This window comes from Mustela nivalis (assembly GCF_964662115.1).
Source record: "Mustela nivalis genome assembly, chromosome: 10".
In the NCBI taxonomy this organism is placed as follows: domain Eukaryota; kingdom Metazoa; phylum Chordata; class Mammalia; order Carnivora; family Mustelidae; genus Mustela; species Mustela nivalis.
Window position 1 is genome coordinate 17,629,807 of NC_139029.1, and position 27,408 is coordinate 17,657,214.

At 47.8% G+C, this 27,408-nt stretch overlaps 1 protein-coding gene across 2 annotated transcripts in view; it reads right to left on the reverse strand.

Moving 5' to 3' along the window:
• RHCE (Rh blood group CcEe antigens) overlaps positions 1 to 25,195 on the reverse strand; it is a 39,546-nt gene extending 14,351 nt beyond the window's left edge. The window contains exons 1-7 of one of the 2 annotated variants that reach the window (XM_082684706.1): positions 24,985 to 25,195; positions 15,766 to 15,952; positions 11,783 to 11,933; positions 6,772 to 6,922; positions 5,843 to 5,946; positions 3,646 to 3,783; positions 1,286 to 1,419 (exon numbers count right to left, since the gene is read on the reverse strand). In XM_082684706.1, coding sequence (XP_082540832.1) covers positions 1,286 to 1,419; positions 3,646 to 3,783; positions 5,843 to 5,946; positions 6,772 to 6,922; positions 11,783 to 11,933; positions 15,766 to 15,952; positions 24,985 to 25,135 — 1,016 coding nt within the window. In that variant the 5' untranslated portion in view covers positions 25,136 to 25,195. Of the gene's footprint in view, positions 1 to 1,285; positions 1,420 to 3,645; positions 3,784 to 5,842; positions 6,010 to 6,771; positions 6,923 to 11,782; positions 11,934 to 15,765; positions 15,953 to 24,984 lie in introns of both variants that reach the window. The other variant, XM_082684705.1, reaches the window with a different exon arrangement.
• Between the last annotated feature and the right edge of the window lie 2,213 nt (positions 25,196 to 27,408).

Consider the following 27,408-nt stretch of genomic DNA (forward strand, 5'->3'; position numbering starts at 1 on the left):
AGAAGGATTTGGGGGCTCCGAGAGAGGAAAGGATTTGCTGAGTTGCACAGCTATGAAAACAGTGGCAGAAACGCCATTGGAACCCATCACTGAGGCGTCTTGCTTCACACAGACCATCTTCTCCCCACCTGGAGGTGGGATCCCTCTTACCCCAAGCAGTTCAAGGAGCGATGTCTCCCACGCCGTATGTGATTCCTATAATGTGGGGCTATGGCCATCTCTGTTGTCAGAGCTGCAAGGGACCCAGCCCTCCATGATTGCTCTGAGATGCCTCCAAACACAATGAGCTCCTCATCACCAAACTCTGGTGCTCATCACCTGGACAGCCATGTTCCAGCCAAGGGACTTAGGACAGGTAACTCCCCATATGTACCATCTCTTAGAGTATGGTAATAATACCTCTCAGGGTGGTGGCGAGGATTAAATGAGATGATGTGTGTGGCTCATTTAGCCTAGGGCCTAGCACCTAGAAAGCAGCCAATAAACAGTGGTGATTATTACCAGTATTATTATTATTGTTATCACTGTAACAGGTCATCTGAAAAAATCCATCCCTGTATCATGCTCAAGTCACTCTTTCATTTTATGTGAGCCACACCTGGAAGATATTCACACAACCTCTGGGAGGTGATGGCCGGGGCTAAGGTATGTCAAACCAGTCACTGGAGTCCATTGTCTGGAGGACACAGGATCTGATCCTAGTCCCGAGGCCCACGTTCCTGCCTCACAGCAAGACCTTCGCCAAGCTCCTTCTCTCTCTGGGCCTCAAAGATAGTCTGTGTTTAGCATTCGTCTACATTAAAGTATTAAATACTTTTAACCACAAGGGGCCTGGCCTCAAACAGCCTCCAACTACCCTATGAGGGGAGGCCCTGTTATGACCTGCGTTTACACCAGGCCATGCGGCTCACAGAGATTAGGTAGCATGCCCAGCTAGCAAGAGGTCAAGATGAGTCTGACTCCGTGACATGCTCTTCACCGTGACCTAAATAAATCACCAGGGGTTAAACCACAGACCCAGCTGGCTTGGGCCCCATCAGCTTGCTCTGTCTGTGTTTGAGGGGTAGGACTCACAACTGTCTGCCTTTGACCAGCACTCAAGCTGTCCTCTTTGGAAAGAAGACATGGCCTGGAGAGGCAGAGGCTAGGCAGAACGTATCGCTAAACATGCCAAGAAACATTTGCTGAGGCCCACTGAGTGCCTGGCTCTGAACACACGCATGGCTTGGGGTGCATTTCTTCCCGAGCTGGATCGCATGTGAAGGGGATAAACCAAGTCACCTACATGGACTTCGTGGTCCAGTTGACCTCATAGATGATCAGCAGAATGTAGGTGATCCCGCCGAGCAGACCTGGCAAGCCGAAGGTGTAGTGCACGCCGCAGGTATCGTGGGTCCCCAGCACCTGGTTAAAATATCCCTGGAACAAACATCCAATAAGCAGCTGTACATGGAAGACTGACAGCCCTTCTCCAGCCTTTCCACGGATCCTTGGCCTCCAGGGCCACCCACGGGGGTCAGACTTTGGGGCTCCCCTCCAGCTGGGCTCCTCGGACCTGAATGTGCACTTGCACCACGTGGGGAGCATGCGAAATTGCAGGGTCAGGTTTAGTGGGCCTGGGGCCTGAGATTCTGCATTTCTCACGAAGTTCCAGGTGATGCCAATGCTGCTGGCTCCCTGACCACACCTGGGTCTAGCCCGGGCCCTACTCACATGCGGGGCTGATACTTCTGTGCCGTGAAAAGGCTGTAGGATGTTCAGCAGCACGCCTGGGCCCCACTCTCGATATGCCAGGAGCAGCCCCCGCACCGTGTGTTAACCAAAATGTGTCTGCAGATATTGTCAAATGTCCCTGGAGGGTGACTGAGACCCGCTGGTCCAGCCTAAACGTAACTGCCATCCCAAAGACAGCATGGCTAACAAGAAGAAAAGAATCTGACCCCGCTCTGGACTTGCCTTCATCACCCTTTCCCTTCACCACTTAGCCTCCCTGGGGGACCATGAGCCAACAAATGTGGATACGAATGCAAATAGGACATGTGAGTTTCCCCCTTGGCATCCCCCACTGACTTCAGAATAAACACCCAGACTCCTCATGTTGCCCAGTAGCCACACCTGAGTATCTCCCAGCTCTCAGGACTGTGGTCCCACCACACTCCCAGGTGAGCCCACTGCTGTAGCGTCTGTTTCCTGCCTGGGCATTCTGTTCTTCTCACTACTGAGCCTTGGAACACACTGCTCCTTCCGTCTGGGATACATTTCCCTTTCCTTTGCCTGGCTGATATCAGTCATCTGTCAACACTTGGCTGAGACAGCCTCTGCTCTAGGAAGCATTTCCTGATCCAACTCAGGCTGGCTTACATGACCTGTGTTATGTTCAGTGGTCCGTTGCCCTCACTACACCATAGCTTGGGAAGCATGATACGTGTTAAAACCTCCGTGAATGAATGAATGAAGGGACAGATTAATGAATGAGTGAATCATCTCTGAACCGTTCCCCCAGTGATGGAGTCAAGGAAACAGGCACAAAGAAAGCAGTGGACAGCCAGCCTGATGAGAATTTATGTAGGTTTCCCTGCACACTTCCGCCTTTCACCATAGGGTCTCAAAGCACAGGAGATAAGAGACATTCATTGCAATTCCAAAGATGAAAAGCAGACTGCCCCATCACTGGTCAGATGAGACTGTTGGTAGAGTTTCTAATCTAGGAGTAGAAACTCAAACTCCTCAAGGAGGCAGATTGCAACTGCCTCCTTGCATACCCATTATTCACCCAAATTCAGTTTCCTGAGCCATCCAGAAGTCTCCTCCTTTCTCCTCTACCAAGGCTTCAAACCCACAAAGAGTTGTTGCTCTGAAAGTATTTCTCTTCTAAGTGTTTTATAACAAATTGGTTATTGTGGGGCATGCTGGTATTATCAGTACTTGCAGGATGTTGAAGGAGGAAAAGTCCATCCACTCCAAAGAACCAAACAATCAGAAGTGGGCATGACCTCGGTTAGCCCAGCATCCGTTTCTGGCTGCTGCCCCTCCCACCCTCATTCACGCGGCTCATGGACAGCAGCCATGTATGTACGTTATGCTCCCACCCCCCACACTCCCAGCCAAAGATAAGCACCCTGTCCAAACTAAACCCATGAGTCCCTTCTCCAGAACACTTGGAAATGGAGCCAAGAAATTCCATCTAGCTGCTCTCCTAAAGAGCAAGACTACATTCCACCATGTAGAGCATGAGGAGAAGGGGAAGGAAGTCTACAGAATGAGGATAAAGCAGATACTCAGGAAAAGCAAAGAAAGAAGAGTAGGGACCGCTTGGGTTCCCCACACATTCCTGTCCCTGGTGTCAACCATTCCTGGGTTCCCAGCAGCATCCCTGTGCTTGGGTTCTGTCACACCCCAGCAGCCTTACAATATTCCCCCCTGTGCCTGAGCAAAGTTGAACGGGTTCTGCTCCTTGCTCCCAAGATCCTAACAAATACACAGTGCAGCCTGGGAGGGGGGCCCCACTCACCCAAGCTCTGAAGCCTGCCTGAGAAGGTGCCAATGCCTGCCTACTGTCGCGCGTGGCACCACACAACGGCCCACCATGCTCCCAGGGCCCTGCAGGTCTAAGCCAAATCAGGTGTCAGGTGCCCAGCTCCTTACCGGCAGGCACAGGGCTCCCCCGATGGAGATCAGTCCAGCCATAAAGCCCAGCACCATGGCAAGCCACGGAGAAGTGATCAGATGACACGAGGTACCCACAGCCACGCCTCCAGCCAGTACCGCATTGTGGATATGAGTCTGCAGAGAAACAGCTTGTGGGCGAATGAAATGAGGTCCAGAGAGGACAGCATCTTTTTTTTAATTCTTTTTTTTTTTAAAGATTTTATTTATTTATTTGATAGACAGAGATCACAAGTAGGCAGAGAGGCAGGCAGAGAGAGAGAGGAGGAAGCAGGCTCCCTGCTGAGCAGAGAACCCAATGTGGGGCTTGATCCCAGGACCCTGGGATCATGACCCGAGCCAAAGGCAGAGGCTTTAACTCACTAAGCCACCCAGGTGCCCCGAGAGGACAGCATCTTGCCCAGGCTCACTCTGTAAGCTGGTAGCCAGTGACACTGATGTCTTCCCTGCTTCACTGACCTTGAAACCATCCCCTTCTCTCTGCTGAGACTATATGACCTTCATCAGTGGTCTTATCTTATGCCACTTCTCAGGCTCAGGGAGCAGTCACCCTGATGAGGAGGCATTGAACTTGAAAATGTATCCTAGCCACCCTCACACCTGTTAGCGATATGTCCTTGGGCATTGAGCCATTCATGCTTCAACTTTTCCTCCTCTCTCTCTGCCTGCCTCTCTGCCTACTTGTGATCTCTGTCTATCAAATAAATAAAATCTTAAAAAAAAAAAAGAATTAAAAAAAAAGATGCTGTCCTCTCTGGTTTTGATTGTACCTGCTTAATACCACCATTGTAAGACTAAATGAGTTACCACATGGAAGACTCTGGGTCAAGGGCTCAAGAAATATAAGCCAGCCAATAAAAAAAAAAAAAAAAGAAAAAAAAAAAAAAAAGAAATATAAGCCAGGGCGCCTGGGTGGCTCAGAGGGTTAAAGCCTCTGCCTTCAGCTTGGGTCATGATCCCAGGGTCGTGGGGTCGAGCCCCACCTTGGGCTCTCTGCTCAGCGGGGAGCCTGCTCTCCCCCCCACACTCTGCCTGCCTCTCTGCCTACTTGTGATCTCTGTCTGTCAAAAAAAAAAACATAAAATCTTTAAAAAAAAGAAATATAAACCATTATTATTGTTTTTACTATTTTTATCATTATTATTGACTATTTGGTGCTTATGCCCCCCTGTCCTACTACCCAGCTTTAACCAGCTAGCTCTCGTTCCTGGGTCTCATTTCCACTATGAACTTTTTTCCTCCAGAACTGGGGCCTTGCTTTGCTCTCATGCTACCTCCCTCTGCCCTCTCAACTCCAACCAGGTCTGGGCTCTGGGGCCTGGGACCAGCTTCTGGGCTTCCCTGACCTTCGGGCTATACCTGCCTCCCTAGATGTCCCCACCTTTTCTGATCCGACTCCCTGCCAATGGAGCTCCCCCAGAAAGACACCCACTCCCCCTAGTGCTTAACCTGTCACTCATGGCCGTGTTCTGTCCACTCTCGGCCCTGTTGTCTCTCTAGACTTTTCCCCCCCACCTCTGGCTGGCTGGCGTCATAGCTGAATATCATAGAAACTTGTTTCATCTTTAGCTCTATCCTTTCCCCCATCTCTCTCGCTCGCCTCGAAACTCACACAGTCTCCTGGCTACACTGATAACATGGCTAATGTTTGCTCAGTGCTATATCCCCCAAAGAGCATGTCATGTGCATTGTCTCTTAATTCCCACTTTACACATGAGCTAGTTGTGGCTCCCAAAGTTTAAAAGGCTTGACCAGGGTCACACAGCGAGGGTGATGACATCCTTCTTTACCTCCAATTCTATTCATCCCATTCTTGAAATATCTCAGGGGAAAGAATAAGCCTGCCTGATTCTATTCTAGCTTTTCTCTGCTGACTCTTGCTCATGGTGGCCGGTAACCAGCAGAAACAGGGTTCGAACATGGGTCTGTTTGGTGTCAACACTGATAGACTTAATCACTCTCCTCAGAGAGCCTTGGATCATTTCCTAGTCTCCAAATTCCAGTTCCCATTTTGATAAGCCAGTACACCTTCTGATACTCCAAGACACTGCAGAAAAAGCTCTGCCACCCACAGTAATGTTTCCCACCCTGCAGGGCTTGTTCTGGGACAGGGGGCATGGAGATTTGTCCAGCCTAGAAGACCTGAGTGTTGCCCGAGGGGCAGGGTCGTCCTCACCATGTTGATCTTCCTTTGGGAGTGAGCCAAGACTGACACAGAGATGGCTGTCACCGTGCTGGCCGCGAGAGCATAGTAGGTGCTGAACACAGCATTCTTCCTTTCTGTTGGAGAATCCAACAGAGCAGAGTTGAAACTCGGCCAGAATATCCACAAGAAGAGGGTTCCTGGGGGTCAAAGAGGGTCATTGGCCACAGGCAGCCCTGCTACCCCAAACCCTGAGCCTGCAGGGGCTTCCTAGAACAGGCAAGTCTCAGCTTTGTCCCTTTTTAGCTCTGTGACTTTTGGGGCAAATCATGTCTCCTCTGAATTCCCAAGTTGATAGGGCCCAGCTAACATATTTTACAGGCAAAAACATGAAGGCCCAGAGAGTTGAAATCATCAACCCCTAGGCCTCCCGAGCCCAGCCTGTGATGGCCAAATGCTTATTCTGAAAACGTGATGTGCCACTTTGATTTGGCCTCCTGGCTGGTTGTTGGGTCACCTGCCATCCAGCTCACTGCCCGATTTCCTCTTGGCCTCTCCCACAGTCTAGCTTCTGCCTTTCTGCTCTTACTCTGCCTAATAACACCTGTACTACTGTTCTCTTCCCCGTGCTATCCCTCTGTCCACAGCTGGCCTCTGCTTTCTCCAGTTGTCCAGTTCCCTCCCTTCACATGAAGACAAAAAGATGAGACAAATCGATTTAAACTCAAGGGTAAGGAGTGGCCCATCTCCTGTGGATATTTGTGAAGAGCCTTGCCCTAGAAGGGATTGTGAATCCATCCAACACTACTTGGGGAGCTAAGTCATCAAGGAGTGGCTCCAAGCACCCCAGGCAGGTTGGTAAAGGAGGGAGATTTTCCCACAGAGCCAGTGGAGAGCCACCCACTCACTCCCCGGGTTGAGACCCCCCCACCCCACCCCCCACAACCCCACCTTGTCCTCACCCAGCATGGTAAACAAACTGGACCTCTTTTCTGTCTGAGTCTTCTCCTGCACCACTGTCTCATTCAGAGACCTCGAGAGGAACCAGGCCACCATCAGCCCAAAATAGGTCGCAAACACGTGGATGTGCATCATGCTTACGTGGGCGTCCACCTGCAACAAAGCCAGCAGGGCGTGAGTGCTGGCAGCCTTCCCACATGCGCCAACTGCCTGTACCTTGGAGACCATTCGGAGCTTCACCTAAGCTCAGGAGGTGTGTCTTGGAATCACAGCACTGGTGTTTGGAGCTTCCCCTGCCTAGCAGCTCCCTTTTCAGAGGGGACCTAGGAGCAGCCACATACTTATTCCAAAGAAGTTGCTGGTTGGCCTTATCAGTAGCTATTCACTGTTTTTGGCTGAGATCTATTTAGGGGAGACAAAAAGTCAGGTGGATGCGCACCCCCACTGCTTCCTACCTTTCAGCAGAAATTATGGAGCGATGAGGGATATAAACGTGGTAGCAGGAAGCAGCCAGACTTGTTATAATACCAAACTTGCGCCTTTAGTAAATTCCTGACATGGGCTAATTTTGCTTTATGAATATCAAAGTTAGTATCAAATAACCACTTATTGGACTATTAGCAAGTCCTGTCAACTCTGCCTTCAAAAGATATCCAGAATTGGCAGAATTGTATCCACCAGCTTTCACTGACCCCACCTTGATTTAAGCCCCACCATCACTACCCCCAAATTATTGCAGTAGCCTTCTAACTGGTCTCCCCATTTCCACCCTTGTCCCTGCACAACTATTTTCCACACAGTAGCCAGAGTGACCCTACCAACATCTATGTCAGCTCACGGCCATCTCTGCTCAGAATTTTCCAATGGTTCCTCTCTTGCTCAATTCAAAGTCTGTGTTCTGGCTATGACTGGTAAACCCTGTGTGACCTGCTCTCCCCTAACCTCCCTGACTTCATTTCCTGCTCCACTGCTGACACACTCTCCTCGCTCTTTCTCAAACCCATCGGCATGCTCCCACATCAGTCTCACTTCACTCTGGCCTTTCCAATGCCTGGAATGCAAGGTGGAGGAGTGGCCCACCAGGGGTGCAGGCAGTAAGGGCATGCATTGTCTGGAGAGAATTTAAAGCAATAATAAAAGCTATTAAAAGTCTGTCTGCTTTTTATTACCACCACCCGCCAACAATTCTAAGCAGTGTGGGTGATAAAATACTCCTGTAAGAGGCAGGCCATTCCCACCCCGCTGCCCTTGACCTGCCACTGTGCTCAGACAACCACTTGGCTTGTGCACTCTTTGCCTTCATGTTTAGCTCAAAATTATTTACTAGAGGAAGCCTTCCTTGGCCACCTTATCTAACATTTTATCCCCCCTCAACTCTTCTTAGTCCCTTTCTCATTTTATTTTTTCCCTATGATACTTATCACTATCTAACATGCTGTACGGTTTTCCTATGTGATTGCTTATTGGCTATCTTTCCCTCTGGAATGGAAGGTCCACCACAGTTGGATTTTTCCACTGCAGAAAATATGCCCCGTACATAATAGGAGCGGGTTAAATATCTGTGAAAGGAATGAATGAATGGGAAGGATACATTCACACATTTCAGGCATACATGAAAATGAAGTTGCCTGTAGTCTTGCATTTTTAATGTTCGAGGTCCGCTCCGGAAATCCAGGGAACACACGTGGGGACGACTGATCTGGAACTCTGAACTCGTTTCTGGAGTTGCCACCACTGAAACAGCTCTGGTTGCTGTCTACGGTTTTCCCCCCCGAGCCTTTCCACTCAATAAACCCCGGCTGAACGGACGTCTTGAGGTGAAGCAGCCAACCCTCAAAATCAGTGCTTGAACGCTCCCCTGCACCAACTAAACTAGAAAGTCAACGCCGCAAAGAGAGAAGATAGATGGCTTTGCATCACTGCGGCCTTTTAAAGTAGGAAAACTTTTACCACGCACCGCCTGCAGTGACCAGTTCATCTCTGGGAATTTACCTCTTGCCACGTGTTCACCGCATGACCCCGCCCCCACGCTTGCTGCAGCTGATTGGACCAAAGCAGACACGTGGCGGCGTGAGCCAATCAAGTTCTTTCTTACTGGACTGTAGAACTGGGACCAGCTGATAGGGAAGAGCGTTGTTTCCCGCAGGATCTGGGAGTTAGAATCCCAGAAACGAAAGGGGTGGGAGAGAGCATGTTCTCCACTGAAGAGAATGCTGATGTGCCCAGAAGTTAGATGTAGGGAGAGGAATAGAACAAAAAATGGAGAACATGAATTACCTGGGATTTTAAAAGACTTCTCATAAGCAATTCCAGTCCTGAGTCTGGCTGTGATTGCTGGCTGCTATTCCTGCCCACTCTCTGCCTAAAAAAAGCTGCAGTGCAGTTTTCTTCCTTGAAACCAAGGAGTTGCAGTTAGCCCTTATGGTAAGCAGAGAGAAAAAGCAAAAAATGAAAGTATGTCTGGGTGACTCTGTGAGCCCATAGTGAAATGAATGAAGGAATGAATGAATGAATGAATGAGTGTATGCATGCCTGAATGGAGAAGAAAAGTAAGTTCTTTCTTACAGCGGAATGCTAACTAACGGTTGTGGAGGGGAAGATGGAATTAGAAAACCAGTATTGGAGGCGCCTGGTTGGCTGAATCCCTAGAGCATGCGACTATTGTTCTGGTAGTTGTAGTTTTGAGCCCTATGTTGGGTGTAGAGACTAATTAAAAATAACATTTTTTTTAAGATTTTATTTATTTATTTGACAGACAGAGATCACAAGTAGGCAGAGAGGCAGGCAGAGAGAGAGAGAGAGAGAGGGAGAAGCAGGCTCCCTGCCGAGCCAAGAGCCTGATGCGGGGCTCAATCCTAGGACCCTGGGATCATGACCTGAGCCGAAGGGAGAGTCTTAACCCACTGAACCACCCAGGTGCCCCCTTTTCATTTTTTTTTTTTTTTTTTTAAGATTTTCTTTATTTGTTTGAGAGAAAGAGAGAGAGCATGAGCAGGGGGAGGGGTGGAGGAAAAGGGAAAAGCTGACTCCCTGCTTAGTGGGGAGCCCAATATGGGGATTTTTCCTCAGCACCCTGAGATCATGATTGAGTCAAAGTCAGATGCCTAACCAACTGAACCACCCCGGTACCCCCACCACCACCAAAAAAGACAAAGAAAACCAATATTGACAATCATCTAATTGATTCAGGCAAAAAACAAAAACAAAAAACAACAGATGCTAAAGTCAGTGGGTGAAAGTTTGATAAGAAACAGGATCTGACACACTGTTGTCTCCCTCACACAATGCTTATTAATTACAAAGGGGAAAATAGTAACTTGACAATGGAAAAGCCTGGACATCTTAACAGGTGACCAGAATTAACATCCTTAGTAATGGGCCCAATGGACAACATGTGTCTCTTGATACATGCACTGAGAAGGACACAACATCACTTCTTCTGTGTGATTCCTGCCAAAAATGCACACCTTCCAATCATGAGGAGACAGTAGACAAACCCACATCCTACAAAATATCTGGCTTGTAACCTCAAAACACATCAAGTTCATGAAATATCAAGAAAAACAAAGAAACTTCAAGATTGAAAAAGTTTAAGGAGGCATGAGAACTGAATGCAAAGTGTGATGGACCAAAAAGATAGATAGATAGATAGATAGATCGCTGTAAGAGAATGTTATTGGGAAAATTGGTGAAATTTGAATAAGATGATATTATGTCAGTATTAATTTCCAAGGTTTGTTAATTTTTTTTTTTTAAGATTTTATTTATTTGACAGAGAGAGAGAAATCACAAGTAGGCAGAGAGGCAGGCAGAGAGAGAGAGGGGGGAGGAAGCGGGCTCCTTGCGGAGCAGAGAGCCCAATGCGGGGCTCGATCCCAGGACCCCAGGATCATGACCTGAGCCGAAGGCAGAGGCTTTAACCCACTGAGCCACCCAGGCGCCCCCCCAAGGTTTGTTAATTAAACTTGATTATGTAAAAGACTGTCCTTGGTTTTTTTTAAGGGTTTTATTTAATCATTTGACAGAGAGAGGGAGAGAGAGCACAAGCAGGGGAAGCGGCAGACAAAGGGAGAGGAAGAAGCAGGCTCCCCGCTGAGCAGGGATTCCCTACATGGAGCTCGATCCCAGGACCCCAGAATCATGACCCAAGTGGAATGCAGATGCCTGACCAACTGAATAACACAGGTGCTTCAAGAATGCCCTTGTTTATAGGAAATATACGCTGAAGTAGTTAGGGGTTAAAATAAAGTCATATAGACAGATAAAAAGAACCAAAAATTAGTAAATAATAAGAACTTCAAATCTAAGGTTCTAGACCATTGTTCCTTTTTTTTTTTTTTTTTTTGGAATATTTTATTTATTTATTTGACAGAGAGACCGTGAGAGAGGGTACACAAGCCAGGGGAGAGAGAGAGGGGAGAAGCAGGCTTCCCGCTGAGCAGGGAGTCTGATGCAGGGCTCAGTCCCAGGACCCTGGGGTCATGACCTGATCCGAAGGCAAATGTTTAACGACTGAGCCACCCAAGCGCCCCTAGACCATTGTTCCTTTCCCCCCCCCAAATATCTCCAGCACCCTTGAAGGATGCACCGGCAGACTACACTCCTTGCTGATTATCCACCTGCCTCTTGGTCTCTAAGGATTTCAGCACCTGCCTTACCATCTTTCTCTCCATCACCCCTCCAGGTCATCATCTTGATCCATCCAACTCTCACTCTCTGTTCCTTGACCCTGTCTCTTCTAATAACTTGCCAACATTAGACTTCTGCCACCCATATGCCCTGTCAAACCTTAGACCTTGTCATCCATCACAAGTGACTACACCACCACCAGTTAAAACCATTAGGTTGCTATATTTAAACACTTAATATAGATCACAATTTTGGAACCCCATTTGGGTCTGTTTTCATAATTTTGAAATCCGAGAAACTCCACCAAATGGAGGTAGTACCCACACCCGTCCACCTCCACACCCCTCCTCTCCAAAGTCCCCTCCTCACAGCACCGTGACTCACATTGAGGTAGTGCCTGTCAATCATCATCATGGTGACAAAGACCGTCACCTCCACCAATGCCATCAATGTCAGCTGCAACAGGTTGGTCTTCCCCAGCACGGCACCCACTGAGATGAGCACAGACATAGCACTCATGGTGGCTAGCTTAATTCTGGGAGAGAGAGAGAGACAGGAATGACCGAAAAGGATCTTCTCATTCATTACTCATTCATTCACTCATTCAACAAGCCTGGCACTGTCTAAAAAACTAGGGACACGGTAGGAGAAGAAGGAGACAAGTTTCCATCCTAATGGGAACTGATGCTGCCCCATCTGGGGTCTCCGTGGGCTTCTTCCCCCATCAGGGTAGCATCAGGGTGAGAAATTGATATGCACATACTCACACCGAGGCCATTCTGAATTTCTCGTAGGAATATCATGGTGAGTTACAGAGGCTGATGTTCCCTCAAGAACCTCTTCTACTGTCTGACAACTGGGTTTCTGCCCACGGTTTCTCTTCTGTCTGCATCTCACAAAGATGCTCAATAGAGGGCGCTCTTCACCTGCTGGCCTGCCAGCCATTCAGCCACCCGCCTCCGTTTCCTTAGTCATGGAGACAGTTTAGAAGTAGGACAAGCCTGCTTCCAGTCCCAGCTTTTTCACTTGAGCAACTATTTAATCTCACTGAGCCTGTTTCTTCATCTGTAAAATAGGAGTGATGATAATATTTATCTCATGGTAGTGCTGTGGGGATTAGAAGGAATATCTGTGCTTGTGTGTCCAGCTCTGTGATTGGCACAGAGAACCAATTCAGGAGTAGACGCCCGCATTATTAGCACTACTGCTGATTCCTTCCTTTCCTTGACAAATGAGCTAGCTCAGTATGGGGATTTAGGAGAAAACAGTTCATTTTCAAGGCACTTGTGATCCAGCTGTGGAGATGGGGCTGACATTGTGAGTCTGTCTGCTAAGACTATCCATGATATTACATGGCTAGAGGGGTTCCCTGGAGGAAGAGAGCAATGTGTACTGGACTCATCAGGGAGGGCTTCCTGGGGGAGGTGGCAATGAGCAGAATAATCATAGTGGTTAAACCAGCCCACTCTCTCCAGTCACCGTGCTCTGAGACCAACTCCCCTCCTTGATGCTACAACCACCACTACAAAATAATGGTAATTTGTTAAGCATTATGTATAACAGGCTTACAACTACACCACCTCATTTAAGTTTTAATCTTCTAAGTGGCCCTCTAGAAATGGAGGGTACCATTCAGTACCTCTACATTACAGAAAAGGACACTGAGACTAGAATAGGCAACTCTTTTGGCCTTAACATTAGCTAATGACAAATGTGAAGTCCAAACCCAGTCGGCCTGGATCTAAAGCTTGTGTTCTGGAGTCTGGACACAGCCTCCCCAGCATTTGCTGCCAACGTAGTACCTTGCTTAAGGCCCAAGGACTTCAGAGGGACAATCAGCAGAGGGCCAAGGGCCTGGAGAAGGAGTTTCTTAGGGATCAGGAGTTATTTAGAACAGGAGTTAGACAAAATTTCATTGTGACTGGCCATGTTATGTCTTTTGGTGAGTGTTCACTTAATAGGCAAGGGTCTAGTTCAAGAGATGCGTGCGGGTGGTAGGATGTCAGACCCCAGGGGCCGGTTGGCGCTGGGGAGTTGTTGAGACTGTGAAGTGCAGTGTTCAGGAGTGCAGTCTCCAATCCAGCCAGCCTAGGTTGGTCACCCTTCCTGGCTGTGTGATCTTGGGCAAATTACTGAACCACTCTGTGCCTCAGTATCCTCATCTGTAAGGTGGAGGCCAGGCCTGTGAAGCTGTCATAAGGGTAAAATGAGTTAATATGTGTCAAGCACAGTAAGAGGGTTGCTTATGGCTGCTTATCCTCCAAGGGAGCCCTCCTGAACCTCTCAAAATACAGTGTTAAAAATATCACAACTTTCGGGGCGCCTGGGTGGCTCAGTGGGTTAAGCTGCTGCCTTCGGCTCAGGTATGATCTCAGGGTTCTGGGATCGAGTCCCACCTTGGGCTCTCTGCTCGGCGGGGAGACTGCTTCCCTTCCTCTCTCTCTGCCTGCTTCTCTGCCTACTTGTATTCTCTGTCTGTCAAATAAATAAATAAAAACTTAAAAAAAAAAATTCACAACTTTCAGGGTTCCTTTTATTTTCATTTTGGTTTCAATAACCATTTAGGAAGTCATTACTGCAGGAGGAAAATGAAGGACAAAGCTGAGCAGGACAGGCCCCTGCCCCGAAGGGACTGGTCATCAGTGACTCAAGGCAATTCAGTGCCAAGTCAGGCAGCACAGTGTGGGTGAGGCCAAGGGAGAAGGGGAGGACCCAGTCGGGAGGTAGGCCTGGGCCCCACCCCCTGAACCAGTCATGTCCTCAGAAAGGTCAGGAAGGAGCTCATTGTTCAAATCTGTGAAGCCAGTCCCAGTAGGGGCCACAGCTGGGAGGATCCAGGCTGTCCAGGGTGGGGCAGGGAAGCTCACTCAGGCTGCAAATGGTCTCTTCTTGTCTCCCTGGACTGAGTCAAAAACAAGTTGGCTGCTGTGGGCGAGGTACCTTAGAAGGAACAGCCCAGTTAGGCCTGCACAGTAAGGGGCAAGAGGCTGAAGGTTTGTGAGACGTTAAGCCAAGGCAGCAGAAAGGCCGGACCAAGGCCACCACTGTCAGAATTCTTTCAGACAGTAACCTTTGCCTCTTCCCAGCTGTTTTTTGGCTGTGGGAGCGGGTGAGTGGGTATCGAATCCCCATTCGGATTAGCTCTAAAACTTGTTAGAAGAAAAAATGTGGAGGGTTTTTTCAGGGCCAATAGGGAACTGACTTGTCTATGGTTCATGTCATAACCACCCTGGAGGGTGTGGGAAGGGGTTGCAGATAGTAAAAAGCTAAAACCATTGCCACCACTTAGCCGTGTGACCCTTGGCAAATGCTTTATGTTCTCTGAGCCTCTCTACTTCCTTGCCTCTCCACTAGTCTGACCCCTACTGGAAGGGTTAAACAAAATAACGTTTGTGCACTGCCTGGCACTGTGCCTGGCTCGTGGGGAGATGGTCAACAGCAGTGCCCAGAGGTTTAGCAGGTTTCAGAGGGATGGATGGATTGACTGGGAGAGGTGGCCGTCCCCCCAGATGCCTAAGGTGGGATTTACCATCATCTGGGCAGGACAGAGATTCGGAGTTGGATAAGAGCAAAAACACTGTACAAGGTAACTTTTACCGAGTTTCTCCTGTAAAATGCCAATGCTTTTTTTATTTATTTTTTTGTCTTTTTTTTTTTTTTTTTTTTTTTAGGTAGGCTCCATGCCCAACATGCAGCTTAAACTCACGCCCCTGAGATCAAGGACTGCACATTCTACCAACTGAGCCAGCCAGGTACCCCATGCTAATGCCTTAAAAAAAAAAAGTGTACAGCTTAATGGATATAGATATCTATCCCCTTGTGTAACCATTACCCAGGATAACACAGAGAACATTTACTGTGCCTCATAAGGTTCTTTTGTGCTCCTTCCTAATCAACAACCATCACCTTCCTCTAGCAACATGGTTAATGTTGTTAGTTTTTTAGAATTTCATATATATGCATTTAAATGGATCAAAGGTAACTTAAAGGCATGGCTATTTCTTGTTCACTGACATTTGAGGACTAGGAGTACTTCTTTGGTTTCAAGAGACTGTGACATTTCTATTTTTTTTCTGTAATCTCTATTAATTTTTCTTTGAACCCGTATTACTTGTGTAACTTTATAATATCATACTCAATCATAAAGAAAAAAGTTAGAGAGGGCTGGAGATCTGGGCCCAGGGTTGTCAGATAAAATATAGGATTCCCAATGCAATTTGAATTTTAGATAAACAGTGAATAATTTTTTAGCAGATATCCTCAATGTTGCATGGTTTCGAGGGGACTTCCTAGCTCTTCTAGAACCAGCCCTCTTGGGGCCCATACCCTCAAGGACCCAAGAAATGATATAGCTGTCATCTGGTTACCTGGACAGTTTGATGACCACCTTGTTCTGGAAGTGCTGATCCAAGAAGCCATCCATCAAGACTGCCCACTGCACCCCTAGGGCCAGCAAAAAGAGGTTGAAGGCCACACTGCTCCAGCCGTATCTCCGCAAAGACAAGTTGAGGAAGCCAAAGCCAAGGGCCGCCACGATGGTCACATCCTGGAAGACTGCCCAGGAGCAAATATGGAGAAGGAGCAAGAGAAGCAGACAAGATAGAAAGTTAGAAATCAGAAATCAGAATTTATAGAGCTTACAGAATTAGAATTTACATACATTCTGTAGGAATTTACGGGACGGCAGCTGGAAGGGATCATTAAAGAGTGCTTGGGCAAGTTAGTTTTCCTCTATGAGCCTGAGTCTTCTCATCTGAATAATGGGGGCAGTGCATACCAGGCAGGGTTGAGGTAAGGATACAATGAGCTAATGCCGGGGAAACACAAAGGCAGGGAGGGCCTGGCTCATAGTGAGTGCTCAGTAATTGTGGCAATTAGTGTTATCATCAAACTTAACAATACAAACATGGATAAAGCATCTGAACCAGTGCTTGGCGCACAGTTGACATCGAGTAAAGGTTATCACTGTGGCTTCCGGGGAGCAGATTTTAAATTTATTTTTTTTTAAAGATTTTATTTATTTATTTGACAGAGAGAGATCACAGGTAAGTAGAGAGGCTGGCAGAGAGAGAGAGAGAGAGAAGCAGACTCCCCGCCGAGCAGAGAGCCTGATGCGGGACTTGATCCCAGGACCCTAAGATCATGACCTGAGCCGAAGGCAGCGGCTTAACCCACTGAGCCACCCAGGCGCCCCCCGGGGAGCAGATTTTAACCTGATCGTGTGCATGAGAAAGTAAGATTATGGAAGCTGATGACTCTGCCCAGAAAAGAGGGGCAGAAGGAGACTCAGAGGTTCTTTGGTAAGAACCAAATTACCTTTGCAGAAAGCAGTTCTCTCACTTTGTCTTTTGCTGGGAGGGACCCAGTGGGCCGGCAGAAAGCGGGCCATCTGAGGGACCCTCCCCTTTTCTAGCCTTGGACCCTGTTCAGGGGCTGCTGCGGCAAGTGAGTGCGAGAGACCTGCCTAAGGGCAGTGAGAGGTCATGCGAAAGCGAAAGGGTGGATGCTTTAATTCGATTCCAAGTTTGAAAAATGGGTAGCACCTTGACCAACTTGGGTTTGAAATCAGGAATCTGGAATTTTCTAGATGTGTGGCTTCATCTAGTTATTTAAAGTCTCTGAGCTTAGTAATAGCCTATATTTATTGTTTCCCGTGTAGCAACACTGTTGTTTTTTATTTTATTTTTATTTTTTTTTAAGATTTTATTTATTTATTTGACAGAGAGAAATCACAAGTAGATGGAGAGGCAGGCAGAGAGAGAGGGAAGCAGGCTCCCTGCTGAGCAGAGAGCCCGATGAGATCATGACCCTGAGATCATGACCTGAGCTGAAGGCAGCGGCTTAACCCACTGAGCCACCCAGGCGCCCAACACTGTTGTTTTTTAAAGTAATCTCTACGCCCAATGCGAGGCTTGAACTCACCACCCTGAGATCAAGAGTCATGTGCTTTCTAGCCAGCCGCCCCCGCCCCCCCCCACTACCCCGGTTTTAATCACGTCATACAGACCAGCCTGCTTCCTTCTCCCAGCCACCCTTCAAGGTCGGTGCTATTATCACCATTTCACAGATGTGAAAACTGAGCCACAGAGGAGTTAAGTAACCTGCCTAAATTCTCCCAGTCAGATTAAAACCCAGATGATCTGCTCTGAAGCCTGTGCCTTTACCTACACTATCTGTTCTTTGTCTTCTCATCTGTTGAATGGGAAAAATAATCACACTCTTCATCTGGGGGCCAGAATTCAATGATTATAATGTACCCAATCGCTCACTGTTTTAGCAACAAACACCAACTATTTCCCAGGTACAACTGCCTGGGGAGAGAACTTGATAGAATTTGTACCCCCATGGGTTATTATCTTTGAGTTTGGGAGGGTTTTCCTTGTTTTTTTTTTTTTTTCTTTTTTCTTGATGTTTAAATTTTCTACAACCAGCATGCCGACAATAAAAACAAACAAAACACACACAGATGAAAAACCACACAGACTTCTAGTTTAGACAGTCCCGTTTCATCCCAGCTCTATCCTTCCCCATTAGGTTAAACCATATTAAAATTGCCAACATTTGACCATTTTTGACCTACAAAAATGGCACTTTACATGCTTCAATCTCATAGCTGCATGGCCTTGTAGGTAGCTTACTTTCCTCCTCCACTAAATAAGGGCAATCATGCCCACCTCAGAGGGAGCCGAGAGCTGAGAGGTGATGCTTTGTTCAAGGGCTTGGCATAGCACCTGGTGCAAGGAGGATGCTCAGGAATGGTGGCTGTCCCCTGCTCCTGCCACCACCATCCACACCATCACAGTAATAAGAACCCACCTGGTCTCCGCTGGCTTTCAGCCCTGGCTCTGATCATGACAAGGAAACACTCATTTCCAGAACTCTCCAAAGTCTCAGAAAGCCCCTTCAAGTCACGTTTAAATTTACCTTCACTGAGAAATGCACAGGGTCTTGCGTGTTGAGACGTGGGTGGGGATTGATGCTCCCCAAACCATCTGGTCACACCAGGACCTCCTGAGGTGGTCCTGAGGACCCTCACCCCTGAGGACCTCCAAAGGGTCTGGGAACTTGGGGAGTGGGTGAGAAACGGCATTGATTCCACTTCTTGCCCCTTCTCCTGTGCCGTGGGGGAGATGGAGGTGCAGGCAATGTTTCTGTCTCCTGCTTACATCCTCTTAAGAGTGGGGGTGACAGGACATGTTTTGTATAGGGAGTTCCTCTTGGGATTGCTCAGATTCCTTCAGGAGCCAAGCAGGAAACTCTGTGTATGAAAGGCGCAATGCATATTTGGGAGCGGTAAGGCCCGTGGCCAACTAGAGACTGCACACCCAGCCATCTCGTATTAAGTCCTGCTGTTAAAGCAAACACATCTGCCCAACAGCAGCGACACCGTATGCGTGGGGTCCACCACGTGTGTGGGGAAGCCCTTTCATTTTCCTCCCATTTCACAGAAGCAGACCAGAGAGAGCCTGTGACTTCCTCAAGACCACACAGCATGCTAGGAGCAGAGCCATTCTCTGTCCAGGTACAGCGCTCTTGTTTGCCCCCCTGAGGGACCCCATGCAGGTCCCCTCGCCTCTTGGGGCTTCAATTTCTCTCTCTGTAAACATGGGCGTGACTTGGTACTCTCCATGGCCTTCACAGCTCTGGCATATTCTGAGGAGAGAATCAATGGGTGGGGAGAAGAGGCTAACCAGGATAGGGCAGAGGTGGGGCCCTAAAGATTAGAGAGTCCGAGGATCTGGGCTGGGGGGTTTATCAGGCACAGCTGCCATCCCTGTCGCTGCTGCCAGGTGTAGGAGCTCAGGGCCTTCCTTCCCAAGGCCCCACACTGTCCCTGAGGGAGGAGCTCTGCTCCACCTGTGGGGCGAAGTCAGGGGCAGTTTCTGGGAGCTATTGACAGACAGAGCCCATTCACCCCAAATGCGTGAGTCAGTAACATGAGATTTCAGGCCTGTCTTTACTCTCTGCACCCTCCCACTACCTCACCCAGCCTCCCAGAGCTCTAGCACACACCCCCCCCCACTCCTCCTCAGTCTCAGCACGGGAGCCCCACTTGAGGGCTGGGTCCCAGCTCAGGGCATCCCCAGTGGTGCAAGCCTCCCCCCTCAGATTCTGCGCTGCACCCCAGATCAGCTGCTGGGCTGATAGGCACATGGACTCTAAGGTGTTGGCTGGTGATAAGGTGTGGAAGTGCTACGGGGCCCCAAAGAGTAGGTCCCAGTGGGGAATACTACGGTTGAAGATAGTCGTTCAGGAGAATGTTATGAAAACCCCATGACTTGCAGGAAGAGTCTAAGCTGAGGGCCTGGTGGTGTGAGAGGAGGCATTGTAGGAACGGGCACGAGTGTGGTGCCCTCCACACACCAGGCACCATTCTAGAATTCTTCTGGCTTTCACCTACTATAGCTTCATGCCGTAGGTACTATTTATTACCCACCTCTTACAGGTAGCAAAGGGAGGCCCAGAGAGGCGCTGTAACTAGCCCAGGTCACACAGCTAGCACATGGTGAGCGATCGGAATGCTGACCATCTGGGTTTAGCCACGATGCGTCATGCCTCCCCACATAGAACACGGGGTATAACGGTGAAAACTCCGAGTCAGGTTGTCAGGGCTCAGAGCCTGCCTCTACCTCTGTTTCCCAGCTTCCTAATCTGTAAAATGGGTATGAAACAATGGCACCTGCTCAGAGGATTGCTGTGAATAATTTCACTGGCTCATGCAAATCACTTAGCCTGGCACTGGATACGCAGAGTTAGTCACTATTATATTGTGCCTGCCACTTGTTGGTTATATGACTTTGGGCAAGACTGCCACCCCCTCCTCTGGCCTAGCTGCCCCTGTAATTCTAGTTCTGTGTTTCCACCCACCTCTGCTCCTTCCTTTGGTCTGTAGGCACTTAAGCACCAACAACTCGGAAGCCAGAACCAGCTTCTGGCCCTTAGGGTCTAGGCTCAACTTCCACACTCTTCTATCCACAGCTGACTGGGAAGACCTCTGATGCCTCAAACTGGGACCATCCATACAGCCCTAGGCTGACTTCCATTTCCCAGTGGCCTCTACTCCCACCTTACCTTCACCCCTACAGCATCCTGGAATAGGAAAAAAGATGTCCCAGTCAAGGGGGCATCCAAGGCTAAGATGTGGAACATTGTAGGATTTGGGGGTACTGTGTTTACATGTCAGTGGAAAAGCCCCTCTTGTCTTTTGGTAGCTCTCCTCCCTTTGGGCAGCAGAGGGAAGGGGGACCTGGACAGTATCCACAGTGCAAGGTCCAGTATGTTTCCCCAATGTGGCAGTCCGAGGGCAGACTCTATGTGTAGATGGTTATAGTAATGGCTCCCAGTGAATCATGCCTTCCAGTATAGACCTCTCCCTTCTACGTTGGGCCTTGTGATTTGCTTGGGCCAATGCAACATTAGTCAACATGTGACAGAGTTTTGAAAAGCACCCACTCATGAGGGCTTATCCTCTTTTACTGCTATAACTCTTCTGCTGAAGCATTAATCACGATCGTGAACAAATTAAATGGTTGCTTTTTTCAACCATTAAGTTTGGGGGTGGTTTGTTATGCAGCAATAGCTAGCTGCTGCACTCTACTTCTCCTAAGCATCTCGCAGTCACCTCAACCCCAAGCCCAGAATGAATATATCATCGTTCATTTACTGTCCAACCAGTTCATCCCCTTCTGCTTCTGTTCTCAGGACCTGGCACTTCTATATACCAAAGCACATGTCTGAAGCCATTCTTAAACCCCTCCTTCACATCCATCAGGTACAACTCTTTTGATCTCCTAGATGTCTCTTGAATATTTTGACACCTTGCCTTTTCGGTGTCCCTCCCCATTTGGCCTCGTCACTGGCTGTGCAGACCAGTGGTCATCGGCGTAGGGAGCACACACCTCAGAAGGTGCTCCAGATGATCCCCAGGGGCTCCTGGAAGAAGATACGAGTCCTTCCAGTTTTTATAAAACTACAAGAAATTGAAGTCTATTCAAATGAACACTCTTAATCTGTCTTTATGTGTGCTCATTCATTCAAACCTTCCAACAATAAATTGAAAAAGTACTGTTGTCACGTGACCCAGGTTGAAATAGAGGCCAAGGGAGATAGAATAATTTGCCCAAGGTCTTGCAGCTAAGGGGCAGAGACTTAAATCAGAGGTTAAATCAGTCTGGCTCCCGCATTTCTCAAACTCTCGTGTGGGTAAGAATTGCTTAGAGGGCTTGGTAAAACACCGTGTGCTGGGCCCATCCTGAACATTTCTGATCAGGAGATATGGATCAGGGCCCAGGAATCTGCATTTCTAACACATTCCTGAGCTGTTAGTGACTGAGGGGGGTAGTCTGGGGACCACACTCTGGGAATCACTGATCTGGGCTATCCTACCTCCAAAGGCCTTGGTGAAGTTTGCAGCTCTTTAAGTATTTAAGACCCACAGACCCAGGAACCTTCCCTGCTTGCTCAGGATGTCAGACAGTTTCTAGTCTCCTAGCTTTGGAAGGGGTCCCGAGGGAATGTTGGGCCCCCAGGGAAGAGGGTGATGTGTTTCTCTGTATTCATCAGGTTGCAATGAATGGCAGGGTTTTGTTTGGCTTTTTGTTTTAAATTCGATTCTTTATTATGGAAAACTTTAAGCATATTCAAAAATAGAGTTGCATGGTGAATGTCCTGTACCCATTCCCAGCTTTAATGACTGTCACACAGGGCCGATCTGTCTGGTTTTTATTATCTTTTCCACTTCTTTCCTTTTTTTTTTTTTTTTTTTTTTCCTTCTTTCTGGCATAAAGCAAGCCCCGGCCATTGCTTCATTTCAATACACCTCTCTGCAGATAGGGTCTTTAAAAAAAGCCCCATCATGCTATTATCAGACTTAACAAAACTAACAACAATTCCTGTATACCATACGGGATTCATGCTGATTGCCTCAAAAATGTCTTTTTGGAATTGGCTGCTTTAAATAACATTGAGTTCACATTGACTGGATTAGATCAAGTGAATTGACACATTAGGTAACCTAGTTTTAGCTCAACTAACCTTCACATAATGGACTAACAACACCTGCCTAAAACCACAGAATGAAGACAAAACCATAATGGCAGCCAACCGTATGAAAAAAAAGGGCAGAGCGATGTTTCTTGTGCAAACCCTTCATCCGTCACATTCAAGGTTAAAAAAAGTCAGTCTAATTAGATCTGACAAGAAGTCAACCAGAAGAATTTGCAGTTATCAAGAAGAATCTAGGAATGGATTTACAGCCACTCTCAGTAATGGGAACAATGGACCTTGCCTTGAGATTGACTGGCACCATCAATCATCAGTAATTTGAAAATATTGTATATTTCATTCGACCTCTTCCAAATTTTCTAATTTGTGTGTATTCTTACGATGTACAAAACGTATTCATGCAGCAGTACTAGGTGATGACATGTAAGTATGGTACATGCTTGAAAGATGGTGTATGTGATCAGAAGCATTTGAAGCCCTCTGGTCCATACTACACACAAGCCATATGCTGGTCTCCCACCTCAAGTCATGGCCCTTTCCCTTACCCATCCCCCCATTAGCCCTGGTATGGCTTTCTCCATAACCTGAACCCAAACTCACCAAACCCTTGCTTCCTATCAGCTCAGCAGCAAGATGGTCAGGCTCCTTACTCAACCCAGTGGGTCCATGATGCCCTACTGCCTTTTTTGGGCTCCAATGTTGCAGTATTAAGCCCTAACCTAGTCCACTCCAAGGAGTGCACACACCAACTCTTGCTGTCCTCTCACTCTGGATGATGATCCATTTTCACATGGTTAACTCCTACCAAGCCTCCAAGACATGGCTGGTCAGTTCCTTCCTTCTAGAAGCCTTCCCTGACACCATCAACTCCCCTGCCTGGGTTATGAGCTCTCCTCTGTGCTTCCATGTAAAGTGAGTGTCCGAAGACACTTTTTTTCTTTCTTTCTTTCTCTCTTTTTTAAGATTTTAGATTTTTATTTATTTGGGAGAGGGAGAAGCAAACGCCCCGCTGAGCAGGGAGCCCAAAGCAGGGCTCGATACTAGGACCTGAAGATCATGACCTGAGCCGTAGGCAGATGCTCAACCATCTGAGCCACCCAAGTGCCCTGAGGACACTTTATTTCTGTGTTAGCAGCAGAGCAGAGGGGATGAAGAACGTGCACCCTGGTGCCAACATACAGAGTTGAAATACTGGCTCCTACACCCAGTGGTTATGGGAAAAGTGTCTCAAGCTCGCTGGAAAATGGGGCAGTGAAGCATAGTGGTTAAGGGCATGGAAACTAAAACCAGGCTGTGCAAATTTCAATTTGCTGTGCTGTCCTAGTTGAGTGACTTTGTGCAAATTATTCAACGTCCATGTGCCTCATTTCCTTATATGAAAAACATATCATAATCGTACTGCCTCATGGGATTGTTGTCAGGGTTCAATCTAAAGCATTGAAACTGTGCCTAGTACATAGTAAGAGTTCAATAAATATTAACTGATTAGCCCATGTCTAGATCCCCCACTGGTTGTAATACAGGGTTGAATGAATACATGCATGAATGAATGGCATGCATTGAATTACATTGTATTGGACTGGAAAGAATGAAAGTGAAGTGAAATGAACTTCAGTTTGGTTAAGCCTTGTTCGTCAGGCGTTAAGGGCCCCTCTCTGGGCCGGTTACTGAGCTAGTGCAGAGGCTTCTCTCCCCTGGTCATCTTTTTGTCCCGCTTACTGCTGCCGAGAGCCCGGCGAGGCTTTTCCTCTGCTTTCAGCTAACTAGCCAGTTAATGTCACTCAGGAAGAAGTGAGCACTCAACCAGATGAGGGCTTCAGCTTTGTCTCAGGGAGGACACTCAACAAGGCCCATCCATTATCATAGATAAGAGACTGGCCCAGTGAGATGCTTGAAACTCATCTCGATTTTTTTTTTTTTTAAAGCAAAAGCCACACCACTGGGGACATATGTCTTGTTTACAGTTGTTCTCATCACAGTCTGTGAACATTTTTAGCTGCATATAAAATCACAACCATCCTACACTCCTCTTCAGCCATACCTTATGGCCCTGGATTTGCAAACAGAATGTAGACTTCCCAGCCAATGAGTGAGAAGGAGAAGCCTGGGGCTGGGGGAGGGGCAACAGAGTCACACTACCAAAAGGAGGGTGGTACAGAAATGAGCAAAGAGACACACACACACACACACACACACACACACACACAAAAGCAAACAAAAACTAAAAGCCGAACAATGTGAAATTCCTCGCTGCTCGGGAGAAAGAGGAGGAAGGGACAGAAAAGCAGAGACTTAATGAAGACCATTTGGCAAAGGAAATTCTAGAAAAACAGAATAGGAGACCCCTCACTGCCCTGACAAATCAAGGAAGGCTTCATGGAAGAGATGTCCACGCTGGTCCTTAAAGGGGGAGCCTAAGTTGTTGGCTGGTCTCTGTGCAACCTATAGGAGAAGGTGTGGGAACCCATTTATTCGGAGACTTTGTGGAGAGGAACATGTAGGCCCCTGGAGGACCACGGACCTTCTCACTTCCCCTGTTCCTGCTATTCGCCTCTGTGACCACCTCCCCTCTGGACACTCACCTTGAAAAGTCCTCATGAGCTGCTTCGGCGGATCCTGTGACAAAGTGTCGTAGGAGGTGAAAAAGAAGAAGATGACAACGAGAGCCGCCTCCAGCATTAGGGTCCACAGGGGCAGGCAGCGCCGCATAGACGGTGGGTACTTAGAGCCCATCCTGTGTCCGTGTCTGTGTGGCACCTGCACCCGCTCCAGGCATCACCCCTCTGCCCCCACCCGCACTCCAGGGAGCGATAGCGGAGATACCCGCCAAAAACCTTATCTCCGGCCGCAAGGCTGGCTTTGTTGGCCTGTTGAGGGAGTTAACACAGAAGCAGAGGGACTAGGACAGGCAGGGGAAGAAATGCATTTATTCCAACGCGACCCCATTCATCGAATCACTCACTTATTTGTTCATTCAGCAAGCAGTTGCTACGTTCCTACTCTAGGGCAGGCACGGTGTGCAGTTTCCAAGAGGGTGTCCATTCACTGGGCACCCACCCAAGAGAACCCTCCTTTGCTCTTGACTCTAGTTTAACCTCCCCATCTCCTTACAAGGTGGAGAGTGGATCAGCACTCCTAATTTACAAATGGGGAAACGGAACCTCAGGGGGAGCTTTGGATTGACAAAATTTCTCTTTTAAAACCTTACCCAGTGAACTCTTACTAAGAATGTATTGAATGAGAATGAATGAAGTGAAAGCAAAAACACTAAGCCCTGAGGAAGATCTAGACAGAACTCCTGGGGAGCTAACTCTGTAGAGTTACATGGTTGGAATTATTTATATTTGGATCTGTATTTAAATCTACTTGTTTGTAAATCTTTTAAGGGTAGGTGGGGAAGAAGAAAGGAGGCTTGGGTCCAGCTCTAGTAAAAACCTGGCGGAGTCCTGCCCAAGCCCTAGGCTATAGCTGTCTCCAAGTCTGGTCACCTCTTCACAAAGCAACCCAGGACTCTGCCTGGGGCATATGTACTTATAGTATCTGAGGCAGGCCACCAGCTTCAGGACCCCTGTCCCAAAGCAGGGGGCAGGCAGTCCCCTGAAATGCGCTTTAGGGGGACGCCTGGGTGGCTCAGTTGGTTAAGCAGCTGCCTTCAGCTCAGGTCATGATCCCAGCGTCCTGGGATCGAGTCCCACATCGGGCTCCTTGCTCAGCAGGGAGCCTGCTTCTCCTTCTGCCTCTGCCTACCATTCTGTCTGCTTGTGCTTGCTCTCTCCCTCTCTCTCTCTCTGATAAATAAATAAAATCTTTAAAAAAAAAATGCGCTTTAGGGTACCTGGGATCCAGTTCTGACCCTGCAGCTAACTTTTGTAGCCCCCATCCAGGGGCCTAGCAGATGGTCTGATCTATAATAAGCATAAAGAAAGGGAGGGAGGGAGAAAGGAAGGGAAGGATTGAAATTTTCTTACCTTCTACACTGGCTGCAGCTTCTGGCCTTTGAGTGTAGACTGAATTTATGGGGCCTCAAGTAATAAAACTAGACTAGGAATTGCAGGGAGGCAGATTTTGGTCCACCATGGGTGGATTCTTCATTGACCCATTACGGTTGTCCAGAGAAACAGGCTATTCATGTGGTAGTGAGCACCCTGTCCCTAGTGGAATGCAAACAGAAGCTGATGGTTACATGTCAGGAAAGTCTTGGAAGTGATTCATATGCAGTGTGCAAGAGATTTTAATCACCCAGAAGAATCTTGTCATTCTGTTTTTAGATGAAGAAACTCACACCAGAAGGTCATACCCAAGGTCATACAGTCAGCTGACATCACTCTCTTCTTGCTCAGTGTGGCTTTATTTGCAGAAGGAAAAAAAAATTGAAAGTAACCTAAATGTCCAGTAGTAGGGGACTGGCAAATAAGCTACAGGACACACATCATGGTCCTGAACATACGTGGAAAATCCAGAGGAAAATGCTTTTAACGTTCAACAAATTGACACAGAGAATATACTATTGGGTGGAAAAGCGAGTTATGGTACAGTGTGTACAATATGTTCCCACTTTTGTAAAAAATAACAATAATAAAACCATATGTTAGTGCATGCATGGGGGAAAAATGGCTGTGAACGACCAACACCAGTTCCTTTTGCTCTAGATGTTTCCTAGAGCTAACACTCACCAAGCACTTACCCTTGGTAGGTACTGTTCTAGGCACATGAATGAACCCAGTTAAACCCTGGGAGGGGAGTCCTATTAGCCTTACACTATAAAGGTGCAGAAGGGTCATGTGATTTTGTCCAAGGTGACAGGACAAGTAAGTAGGAGAACTGGGATTTAATCCAGACCCAAAGCCCAGATTGAGCAACTGGGCGTTCAGCCATGTAACTGTGGCCCAGACGACTTCTAAGTCCTCTTCAACATCTAGGAACATGGGATTCCCAGTCCTCTGTCCCCATCAACAGTAGCAATAGACAGAAGGTAGCCTGACCCCTAGAGATCAGAGATAGAAATC